This window comes from Leuresthes tenuis, unplaced genomic scaffold (assembly GCF_036924035.1).
Source record: "Leuresthes tenuis unplaced genomic scaffold, fLeuTen1.0.hap1 SCAF_2, whole genome shotgun sequence".
NCBI lineage: Eukaryota > Metazoa > Chordata > Actinopteri > Atheriniformes > Atherinopsidae > Leuresthes > Leuresthes tenuis.
Genome location: NW_027325356.1, coordinates 5,053,278 through 5,066,350, shown reverse-complemented (window position 1 = coordinate 5,066,350; position 13,073 = coordinate 5,053,278). Strand labels below are relative to the sequence as shown.

General features: G+C 42.1%; 1 protein-coding gene across 1 annotated transcript; it reads left to right on the top strand.

The window, feature by feature from the left end:
* Window positions 1-9,782: 9,782 nt before the first annotated feature.
* Window positions 9,783-12,789, top strand: socs4 (suppressor of cytokine signaling 4). The gene is made up of 2 exons (XM_072381191.1): window positions 9,783-9,869; window positions 11,544-12,789. The coding sequence occupies exon 2, from the start codon at window positions 11,564-11,566 to the stop codon at window positions 12,740-12,742; it is 1,179 nt and encodes a 392-aa protein (XP_072237292.1). The 5' UTR covers window positions 9,783-9,869; window positions 11,544-11,563; the 3' UTR covers window positions 12,743-12,789.
* Window positions 12,790-13,073: the final 284 nt, after the last annotated feature.

Below are 13,073 nucleotides of genomic sequence, written 5' to 3'. Positions count from 1 at the left end.
TTTATTTGGGATAGTTGGGGCAGCTGGACAGGTGGCACCTTTGTTGTATGAATGTGTGCATTATGGGATGTTTTTACCTGTCACGCTACCACAGATTCAAGGGAGTCATAAATAAAGAAATGCATGTTTCGCTTCTGATGAAGAAGATTCCACAAAACGCTGCAGACGGGTTACGAGGCCCAACATGCACATGGAATCTAAGTTTACTTCAGATAAGGTGAGCAGACCTCATTTATATCGCACTTTTCTAATCTCGTTGACCGCTCAAAGTGCTTTTATTCTGCAAACCACATCCCCCCATTCATACAGCAGTTGTAATCAATACAGCTGTACTTGCTCTGAAGTGCTTTTCTCTTTGAAATACAAACTCACCTGCTAATGAACATCTGAGACAACGTTGGGCTCAGTTTTCTGTCCAAGGACACGAGGACCAGGGGAACCGGGGATCAAACCACTTACCCTTCGAATGGCGTCCTTCAGAGCGACAGTCGTAACATAAATAAAGGCTTCCACCGAAGAGTTAAGCTCACATAGATGAAAGCCTCTCCACTTTAGCAGTTGCTTGTAGGTAAAAACCATAAGGAATAGCCTTGTTGCTATTTCTGGAGTAAAATATTGAGACTACAGAGTGGAAATTGTATTTCCCAAATAGTTTAAACATCTTAATGAACTGCATTATGTTTCTAAGGTGGCCTTGACTACTGATCTCTGACTCCACAGGAAGGAAAAATAATCTCCTTCCTGTGATCAATACTCTGTCGAACTATTGGAAATCACTGCATAGGTCATAATTACATGATCTATCTCTCTAATTCATAAGATGTAACATTCTGGTGCAGCTCGCCATGATGAGCTTCACGTTTTATCTGACTAATGGTGACTTAATCGCCTTCATCTCTTATAGATTTTCTCTTATATGATGACCCGGTGAGGGCTGAGAAATGTAAAACTGCTCCGATCTTATCGGGTTGGAGAGCTGATGAAGTCCCAGTAAGATAAGAAGTGATGATTTTTCAGAATTTTCTGCAACAAAGACAAACTGATTGAGCGTCTTTAACATCCGACACCCCCATAAGTACTGGAAATGTGATACATCATTATTCTTGTCACTCATTTCCTCAGTGATGCTCCTTAAAGGTACCCCTCCTTCAGAGGGTTTTGTGGCTTATCAAATGAAATACTTGAGTATGATGTCTGCTCCGATATGGAAATGCTCACGAGTCGAATGTCTCCCTTGAGTGATGTGAACAAATTACTTATATAATCATATCAGTGAGAGGATTTGTTGTCATGATCAAGACTAATCCTGGAACTGCTGATTTGACCTTTATTCTTTTTATTCAATGGGTCTTTATTTAAACCCTCTGTGCTGCACTGCCGCTTTGTTACACATAGCACCTGCTTTGGGGTAAGAAATGATGAGGCCTTAGGATACACAATAGACTCAATCTTATCGATAATGAATACATTAATTATTTTGAACATAATAGAAACAAACATGAAATAAAAGAAAAGGCATCATATTAACGTAATAAACAAGTAATATCAGACTCCATCATAGGAGGAAGCAAACGGGGATCCAGTCCTGCCCCTGTTTAACTCATTTATATCTAAATAATAATCACAATAATATTTGCAGTGGAACATTTCGCTGACATTTTCCGTGTTACCATGACAACGATGGAGGTTCTGCTCAAATGTCAGTGACGCGACTTGTTCAGTGCCAAGTCCCAACAAGTGTCATCTTAAGGCACTCAAATATACAGTCCAGTCCAAGACAATTCATTCAGTTCCAAGTCCAGTTCATTCAAAGCCAATTAAAGGAAAGGAAACCAACAGATTGAGCTGAGACTTCTCTTCAATCCAATCTCCAAAGTCCAGAGTGTGCAGGAGGTGATGGTGGGAAGAAAGAACTCCCTTTTAACAGGAAGAAACCTCCATCAGAACCAGGAAGGGCGGACATCTGCCTCCACCAGCTGGGAGTTGAGGGAACAACAAGCACCATAACACCAGGCCAGAGATACCTGCTGAGATGGAGATATGTACATGGAGAGTAAAGAGAGGAGAGGTGCATCATGGGAAATCTCCCAGCAGTCTGGGCCTATAGCGGCATAACTATGGGATGTTTCAGGGTCACCTGAGCCATCCCTAACTATAAGCTTTATAAAAAAGGAAAGTTTTAAGCCTAATCTTAAAGGTAGAGAGATGGTTGACTGGATACACATTGCTCACATATTCTGGAGAGAGACTCGTACTGCTGTTAAAGGTCCACTGTGTCCGGGATATAGTGACATCTAGTGCCACAAATTTCAAATTTCAGCCAAATGAGAAACCCTCCCCTTACCTTTCCCCAAACTACAGGGACTAGACTGTATGTTAGATATGAATGCAGTGTGATGTTAACAAAGCGTAACTCGATTTCTTCTTTCCTGTGTGCTTGTGATTGAGTGTCATGAGGCAGTAATGAGAAGTAATTATGTTATCTTGTTGGAGTCCCACCCTCTTCATCCTCTTAATATCGATTCAGAAGCACTGCTACGATGTCCTGTCAGGGCATCTTCTTCTTGATGAGCTGATGGAGTATAAAAGAGTCCTGAATCACATCCGGTCATCTCACTCAAAAAAATACAACTGGAACAACACAATCCCTGGCAAAAATCCTGGAATCACAACACTTAGAGCATGTTCATTCAGCTTTTTTACTGGGTTTAAAAACACAGATATAACACAAAACAGTTTAATCAAACAGTTGAACATTCTGGCTTTATAAAACATACCTAAAATTATTTAAAGTTATTTATTTTTTCAGTTGAAGTAGAAATGAAAATGAGGGAATCAACAGAAAATTCAGACTTTTTAATAAGTGAAATTAGAGTGTGATTCCATCAATTCTTCCTCATAATTAAGTGACTCCTAAGGTTTTTTTCATAGAGAGAAATTGCACCAAAAAGAATTCTTCTAAAATATCTAAATTAATTAGAGTCAAATTGATGTTTTTTACTAAATAGAAAAGCTGAATGAACATCCTCCAAGTGTAGGGATTCCTTAATTTTTGAGGTTGTACAAACTCTGCTGCTTCCAGTCTCAGTTCTGTATGTGTTATTCCCCGTCTCGGGGCAAAACATAAATGGGACCCATCTTCCTCCGTTCTCAAGCAGCCACTGAGACATTATTCAGGGGTTTCAACATCAAAATTTATTTACAATTTATATAAGACATATAAAGTCCACTTGGAGATAAACTGAAAGGCTTCAGGCCAAAACAAGAAGCAAACAAAACTATCTTCAGGAGGGAAGCTGAACTAAACAAAGCAAGTCAAAACAAAAGACAAATTATTTGCCTCCCTAGGCTAACAAAATAGGAGAAACTCAAGAAAATGATATGGCAGCCCATCCCTACAAATTCCAGGGTACAATTGTACAAAGCTAAACTGGACTTGTGGCAAATGTGTGGCTGGTTGCAACTAGAGGGAGATGAGTCCACATGCTGCCATCATCCCAGGTCATTATAAAAAAAAGTCCATTCCCCAGCAGCCAATCCTCTACGAGCTCTTGAAGTATTATCCAATCAGAGTTTGGCACCTGCACACTGAAATTTGCTTACAATTAGCAAAGAGACAGAAGTCAAAACATATGTAATAGCATTACTGTACATGTGTTTGTGATTGAAGATTATTTTCTAACGGTGCAGAATGTCATTGAACCATTCAAGGTATCTGAAGTAATTTCGCATTTTTACAGGTTATGGGTTCAAGCCTAAATTGGACAGCGGGGACATTCGATCCCTAAAACAGCACTGCATCAAAACCTGTCATCTGTCAGCTGATATGGGCAAGAGATTGCTGTGGGAAACAGTTGTCAAGCCCCATATTTCAGAGGCACAACACTATGAGGCATCTGGGATGGACCGTCACATGGTGGAAATGTGCATTATGGTCAGACTAATCGATATTCAAGATCTTTTCTTGGAAGAAATGTTTGCTGTGTGCTCCAGGCCAAAAGCAAAAAGGACCTGGCTCTGTGATGGTATGGGGTTGCATCAGTGCCCTTGGAAAAGCTCTTTTCCACTTCTGTGATGGCAGCATTAATGTGGAAACGTTCACTGAGATTTTAGATCAGCATGCCCTCAAGATGACAGATTTTCCATGAATGTCCAGGCATTTTTCAAGAAATCAATACAAAACAAAAACATGGCGAAGACAGAAGAGGTTACAGACTATGGACCAGCCTGCCTGCAGTCCTGACCTAACTGTTGGACAATTACGATACTAAAATTTGACCCAGTACTGTCGCACATATGAGAAAGTGTTTGTAGGAAATATGGGACGAGATACCACCTGAAAAGCTTAATCACTTTGTATCATCAATGCCAGAACATCTCTGATACAAAGTGGTAATTTACTCTGTTTTTGGAATGTGCTCCAGGCTTAAAATGCAGACATTGATGCATATTGACAAATGAAATGAAGCCGATGAGACAAAAGTTTAAATATTTTGGGTTCATGCTGTATGTAATGAACCAAAAGCCAAGGAAAATTAAAGTGAAAATCACTGCATTAGCTGTCCCAACTTTTTCTCAACAGATCACAAAAATGTCACAAATTCATCATTTAATGTTAGAATACTAACATTTTATACTTTATCACCTGCTGAGTATGCACACATACGTCCACAAAAATAAGCTTGAACTCAGTTTCCACTTGAAGGTTGCTCACATATTACTTACCTGCCACCTGTAGGAAAACACAAGCATCTGTGCCTTCATTAAGCACATACAGTCACACACAGTCACACTCACATATATCCCTGTCGGTGTGTGTGTTTGGGTGTGTGTGCCTTTGCACTGAGCCACAGCGAGTCCAGTGACTGGCTAAGCTTAGGTTACATACTTCCTAATATGACAGAGAGGAGAAACCTCTCTGGATGCACCTTACTTGCGGGAAGCAGAGCGGCTGCAGGCATAAATAAATCTCCCCTGAGGAAAGTCGATACAGCAGCTCGCATGTCGACAGCAGATGAATACCCAAGCCTGTCTGCGTCTTAATGGTTACAAAGCGCTGCACATATGATGCACACAAATATCTTAATCTGTGGAAGAACTAGTCAAAGAAATGCAGCAGCACCACAGAAGAAGATATGAGATACTTTTGCAAAGTAATTTTTTTGCAAAAGTAATAAATGTAATCTTTAATTACTCGTGGGAAAGAAAGTACAATTAACCAGAAAGAGGTCAAAAAGAAGGAAAAAGGGAGAAATCTGTTTATAAATGACTGTTGGAGGACCAGCCCAGTGGGCTTTTTTCTCCATTTCCTGTGGTAATATGGTGAACCAGCTTCTGGCTGCAGCTGTAACAGATATGAGAGCATCAATCTTTGCATCTACTTCCTGGAAAGAGAGCAACTAAGTGAATTTCACAAAAGTATTGTTTAATACAGAGAAGAGACAAATGGTAACATTAAAAAGATAAGATGCAAAAATTGTCCCAAATGCTATCAACGTGGCTGCTTAGAATGCAGTATTAGCAAAATATGAACCCCATTGCACAGCTGGTGTGTGATTAGATGTGAAGAAAACACCAAAACAGCTGCCAATATTGGTATTAATCATAAATATGATGAAAAGCGCCTTTAAACAGCCGAGACAGAGAACAAGTAAGTCCTGCCGACAAAGGAGGGGAAACAATAGCCCTTTGATACAGTGTGAAACTGTTTCTTTTAAACTATTAGATGCCTAAACCTGCTGGTAGAGAACCAGATAGAGTCAATTTAGCATTTAGCATTTCAGCACGAAGAAGGTAGAAGCTCACAGTCAATTTGTCTATGTAGGCGGTGAAAAACCTGTCGTTTGTATTTATACTGCTGCTGTTCTGTAAATTAAAACAGAAACTGCTTTAAAAGCAGTTTAAAACCTGCTTTAAAACCAGTTTGGAAAAAAAGAAAGTGAAATATCTCTTTAAGTCAGATAGAAAGTGAGAGGTGCAGCGATACTGTTGGTCAGTGAAGTCTTCTGATACAGATCAATGGAAACATCTGAGACCAGTGGAGCCACAGACTGACTGCTGATTCAATTTAGCATCTCTGTAATTCACATAATCCTGCTGCCTCGCTGTAAACACACACACACACACACACACACACACACACAAGCACTGGAACAGAAATCATGGTTGGTTCCTTCAAGGACAAACGCCTCAAACCACAGCATCATTTATATTACTTTGAAATGAAAATAATCATAATTGAATGAGAGAGTTTGTTGTTTCACATCCAGTGAAGTTTTTAACATCCTCTAAGAGTCATGAGATGTCTTTGATGACTCCTCTTGTCAGTTCTTTTAAAGATTGTCAAAAGTAATGATAATTGTTTGGTGGCCTCGGATCAGCGGACTGTAAATAGATATTTACATTTTACTTATTTAGCAGACACTTTTATCCGCAGTCACATAAACTCCCATCAGGGGCAGTTTAGGGCGCAGAATCTGGCCTGAGGACATGTTGGCTTCAGGACCTCCGGCGGACGCCCCTTCTACGTGTCACATGAGAAAATACAAAACAAGAGCATGTTCAGGATCGTGCAGTAAGTGTACTTAGCTGCTTCTGTTGGGAAAAATTAAGCCAATTAAGCCAAAACTTTCACATTCCTTTTATGGGTTGCTGGATGCAGATTCATGGACATAAATATCAGTTTAATCCAATTAAAATCATAGTAAGAACACAGAAAGAACAAGAGGAAAGTGCTGTTCAACGGCATCTTATAAAAGACAAATCAAATGCATTAAATATGTATTAAATTTGACAGAACATGCGAGTATGTGTATCATTTCTGCCTCTGACTCTGTGACACATGTATTATAATTTATTTCCCTGTGACTGAATACATGTCAATAAAAGCTGTTTTATCCTTTGGATAAAACCTGATAATGAGCAGCGTCTCCATTCATTCAATGCCGAATCAATTATTCATAAATACTCCTGTCGGCTGAGCTGCTCCAGGGATCGATGCCTTTGTGCTGTGGACTGATATGAGGCCCTGGTCGAGTCCTTGCTGCAGCATTTTAATGGGCCTACAGGATTTGATCCAATACAGGAGGAACTTCCTGGATAAAACTCTGCGCCACACCCTCCCAATACACTTTATATGATCACAGCAAGAAGCAAGTATGAAGACACAGCACGTAAAGACGGGCAGGAGGAAACTTTGGGGAGTGACAATGTTTGCCATCATCTACTCAGACTACAAAGATGGGAATAAATGTGTGTTTTAGGTCTGCAAACATGTCACAAACTTAATGAATGTGGACTGAAACTGATCTGTATTTAAATGAGTGACCAGTAGAGGAACTGTTTTCCCTTCTGCTGAAGAGAAAAGTGACGAAACTTGTCTAAATTTTAATGAAAGGTACTACCTCCAGTAGGGTAAGATCCCCTTACCCTGCCCTCCTACCAGAGTAAGACTCTTTGGATAAAATCATCTGCCAAATGCATAAACATAAACTCCACCTTCTGTAAAGGAGACTTTCGGCGTCCTCACACGGGGAGTCCGCTAAGGTGAGCCTCACAGATGATGAATTTCTGTCCAAATAAAACAGTCGTGCTAATATGCAAATCAGGCGGTCGTATGGATGGTCATGCAGTCTTTCCATAGCTGGTATATCTAACAGTTACATTTTAACAGTCATTTTTGTTTCTTTGTTTGTAATTTTCTTTTTTTCTTGGAATGAAAAATCTCAACTAAACAACTGTTGGGAGGATTTCCCTGAAAATATTCTATTTATTAACCCTCAGGATGCAATTACTGTGAATTTATCCATCCATCCATCCATTATCTACCGCTTCTCCGGAGGTCGGGTCGTGGGGGCATCAGCTTGAGCAGAGAAGCCCAGACGTCCAGCTCCAGAAAATCCAGCTCCAGAAATCCAGAAAATCCAACATGTCCTGAGTCTTCCCCGGGGTCTCCTCCCAGTGGGATGTGATTTATTCAGTCCAAATTTGATTCTTTTACTCTCTAAAATGGCCACTTAAGAGCCGTTTGGTCCCTGGAGAACTGTAGTGGAGTGAGAAGTCTAATTTTCGGTGTGTGTTGGACTGATTCTGTTCGGCAGAGATTGTGAGAAGCAAAGTGTTTCTATTCTAGTTGGTTTAAGATCTAACAGGACCGCCAGATGATGTGATCCCGTTGACCTCATCAAGCAGACACATCATTCCAACTTTGACCTCTGTTTATGAGCTGTGGGTAGTGACAGAAAGGGTGTCTTAAGGATAGGGTGTGGAGCTCAGACATCCTGGAGGGACTCAGAGTCGAGTTGCTGCTCCTCTTCTACGAAATCAGCCAAATGAGGTGGTTGAGGCATCTGGACAGGATTCCTTCCGGATGCCTCCCAGGGGAGCTGTTTTGTTCCAAGATGAAAAGGCCTCAGAGCAGATCTGCGACTCGCAGAAGATATAATATTGCTCCACTTTCTCTGGATGCCTCGGTGTCCCAGAATAGTTGGACAAGGTGGTTGAGAAGAGGGAGTTCTGGGGATCTTTGCTCAGACAGTTCCAGGATAAGTGGCAGAAAATGGATAAAACTAAATTAATTTCTCCCACAAAGCATCTCTGTACAACATTGAACAGCTGGCACAACAGTAGACTCCTGTTTCATTCACACAAAACATTTTAGAGATTGCAGTTATGATGGAGACATCAAAAGGACAGAAAGAGGGTGTTTATCAATTTACGTCTTAGCAGGAAGCTAAAGTGAGGAAGAAATAGTTACAAGTAAGCAACAGCTTCAGTTTGTATCAGTTAAGTAATCTGATCCCCTCAGTAAAAAGTTTAGAGTTTTTACTTTATGTGAAACATTTCCCCTGGGTTTGAGTCAAATAAATTGATCTGGTTGTTTGCCAAGACATGTGCCGTTATCATCCTGCCTGTCCGAGTGATAATGTGAAGAGCATTAAATATTCAGTTAAGAGGAAGTTGAGTGTCACTACATTGTCTGAGATGTTAGGAATTTATTGATGACCATCCTTAATCTGTTAGAGCTGAAAGGACGCACAGAAACAGACACAAGCAAACCCACGAAACCATTGGGAGTAATATTATTCGTCGGATAGATGTTTGTTTCATGAATTATAGATCTTCCAAAATTCGGAGGCCAGCTCCAGCTCCCACCCTGCGAGCATGACATCATGCTGACTGATGAGACCTTTCAGCAGCACTTGCTGGAAGTTTAAACTGGGAGACTCAAAGGTCATTCAGTCAATAAGTGAAGCTTTTTGAAATGCTTGGCTGTTTCCTCTGCTGGGCTCAATCGTTAATTTGAGTCAGTCCACACAAATAATCCGTTTGTAGTGTAGCTTCCTCCACAGCCAGACTTAAATCGATTTAAAGCTCCACAAGAAATGCACTTTGATGCTTTAAGTTCAGCTTCGCCCTAATGAAGTCGAAATGACTCAAAGAGAATTACAGGCAGAAATAATTCACTTTGTGTCAGAAAAAGCACTTTCCAGCTGCCCTGGTTATCTTTTATCTTTCACTTTTTCAGGGACGGAGCTCATCAATGAATGAGTAAAGGAGTTATGAGACAGAGAAGAGGATGTTTCACTGCCATTAACTTGGGATCGTCCTCTCCCCTCCGCTCCCACCCGCCCATTTCTGCCAGCTCCACCCCACTCCACCTTCACTCCCATTCATTCAGACCCGGCCCTGACGGAGAGGAAACTGCTGCTCCCTCAGGGACTTGGCATCATAATTATATAGGAAGCAGAACAGCCTGCCGTCTGTTAGAGGATCGAACGGCTGCGGGCTGGTCTCACGTGTCCTCAAAGTGCAGTGAACAACTGGTTGTAACATGGATGTGGAGCTCCGTTTCTGACACAGTTTGGAAGGTAAGATAATCTCTTGCATTAATCTTCAAAAGGTTGATTTTAACGGGAAGTTATTACCAGCCTGTGGTGTTAAACCTCCTGCTGTTAACAGTCTGTTCACTTTGATAAAACCATCTTTGCAAACTGCTGCAGATACACATCATTAAACAGAATTAAGACTGTCAATTAGGAGTAGATTTTTCTCTTGAACCAACTCTCAATGAACCCCAACAAGTTTAACTGGATATTGGATCACTTTCTGTGTTTTTATGGAAAATAATCAGTTTTTATCTGCAAGACGTTTCTTTATTGCCACCGGAGAGGATCAATAGGTAAAACAGGCAGTTTGTGTAGTCTGTGTTACTATGTGTTATAATAATATAATTATATAATATAATTATATATATAATAATTTGACAAATTGTAGTTAAAATCCAGTGTGGCACGGATGAGTTGGAGCACTCCCCAAAAGGTTGTTCAAGGTCCCGTCTGTACAGCATGTGAAAGCAAGCTTTCCAAAATGGATATTCGTTGATCGTTATTCTGGAGTTACATCCAAGCATTAAGATTAAGATTTTTCTTGTACTATGAAAAACTTTAGCTTTAATATGTGACCTTAATATGTCACATTCATATGTGCCGCGAATATATTAAAGAACCCATATTATTTTCATTAATAAAGTGTTTTAAGGGGTTTACTAAAATTAATTTTTTTTTCTTAAATGTTAAGTAGCCGCATTGATTTTGTCAAGTTACACACTGTTGGAGCATTTCTGATCTACTTTCTGTCTGAAATGTTTCATTTTAGCTCCTGTCTCTTTAAAGGGGAACTCCGGTATTTTTAAACCTGGACCTTATTTCTGGCATGAAATTACGTTCATCTACTCACTGAGAACAGTTTGGTGAAAGTCGGCGTCCTTCGGAAGATATTTAGATTCCTCGAGATCCATATAACGGAGTGAACGGGGCTTAGAGGATGCAGCCTCTAAATAAGGCATTATCTGTCTTTATTTCACCAATACTTTAAGAAGAATGAATGAATGAAGGTGTGCTATAGCTCTGTTAGCTCATAGCTGCTGTGTTGTTGTTATTGGCGGCTATCGGGGGGCTTATAGAGGGCTTTCTACACACTCCTCTGCTGGGATGAAGTCATCGACGCCCCCCTGCAGCACAGCTTATTTACTCCAGTAAGGACATCCATTTTACTCAAAGTTGTCGTCAAAATCTGATAAATATCCTGCCATGTTGCATAAAACTATCAGTAGCAAACTCTGTGTGAAGTTAGCCGACTGTCACAGAGCACGGAGTGAATAAGCTGTGCTGCAGGGGGGCGTCGATGACGTCATCCCAGTAGACGAGTGTGTAGAAAGCCCTCTATAAGCCCCCCGATAGCCACCAATAACAACACAGCAGCTATGAGCTAACAGTGCAACAAACTTTCACCAAACTGTTCTCGGTGAGTAGATAAACGCATTTCATGCCAGAAATAAGGTCCAGGTTTAAAAATATCGGAGTTCCCCTGTAAGGAGCCCACTCCTGAAAGGCCTAGTCCGTCTGATTGGTTAGCTTTATATAACTTTACTATATCACAGAAAGATAGAAATCCCTCTGAAGGGAAATGGCCAAACAGTAGAATAGGGTCTCTTTAAATAAATAACCTGTCATGACTCAGTCTGTGCTGTTAATGTTTCACAGGGCAGGAAGAGAAAGCAGGTATGTCAGAGAAGAAGCCACGGGCAGCAGACACTCGTCCCAAATGTGGCCTCCGAAGCTGGAGCGCAGACAGTTATGTTTGGCGGGGGAAGAAACGCTCCCGAAGCGCTCGCAACGGGTCGAGTCCTGGAGGACTGGAGGCGGAGGGGGCGGAGGACCTCGGTGTGCGGTCAACATCCTGCCCGAGGCGGCGCAGAGAGAGAAAGTGCAGCTGCAGTGTTCTTGGGGATGCGTTGACCGCTGGAGACATCGACGTGTGTCGGAAGGCATTGTCCCGGCGCTCTCTGCGGCAGAAGTTCCAGGATGCTGTGGGACAGTGTTTTCCTCTGCGCTCTCACCATCACCACCATCACCATTACCACCCGCCTGGATCCTCACGACCCTTCTCGGTGCTCTTCTGGTCCAAACGCAAGATCCACGTCTCGGAGCTCATGCAAGACAAGTGTCCGTTCTCACCAAAGTCTGAACTGGCCAAATGTTGGCATCTTATAAAAAATCAAGCCACCCACCCAAGTGCCCTCGGAGACATGGAGGCTCCCTTAAAGCTGAGTGTTTCATCCTCTACCTCTCCGCCACAAACGCCTCTTTCTTGGGAGGACATCTGCTGCTCCCCTGGGGCTGGAAGTATCACTCTGGAGGACTGGGATCCTTCATGCAATCATGGTGGAGCATCAGGCAGCTGTGGCCATACAGACTACATCCTGGTCCCTGATCTGCTCCAGATCAACAACAGCCCATGTTATTGGGGTGTATTGAACCGCTTTGAGGCAGAGGAGCTACTGGAGGGCCAGCCCGAGGGGACCTTTCTGCTCCGAGACTCTGCCCAGGATGAGTATCTCTTCTCAGTCAGCTTTCGTCGCTACAGCCGCTCCCTGCACGCACGAATTGAGCAGAATGGGAAGCGTTTTAGCTTCGATGTGCGTGACCCGTGTATGTACCGGGATCCAAGTGTGACAGGACTGCTGAGACACTACAGTGACCCGGCCACCTGCCTCTTCTTTGAGCCCCTTCTTTCCAAGCCACTGCCAAGGACCTTCCCTTTCCCCCTCCAGCACCTGTGCAGGGCGGTGATCTGTAGCTGCACCACCTACCATGGCATAGACAGCCTGCCGCTGCCACCTCAGCTCAGGGACTATCTCAGACAGTACCACATTAAGTGTGACGGGGCCTGTGCTGTGTGAATGTCCAAAGCAAGCCTCAAAAAATGGATCAGCAAAGGCATTTTCTAAGAGAGAGATTTTAAAGATGATTGTTGATCTTCAGGCGTTGGGGAAAAAAACATCCAAATACAGGATAAACAGCTCTGAATCCATTAAGTGGGACAGTTTGGACTTAATGTGTCCGTCCTCATCTCTCCGTTCTGATCTGAAACCTGGATTTCGCTTCTCCGACAAGCCTGTAAAAAGAGATCGACCTCTTCAGCTGACTGTAGGCTTGGACATCTGCAATGCCACAGACACGCTCTGAATAGTCACATTGACTTTTAAAGATGGAGCATTTCCTTCTTGACTA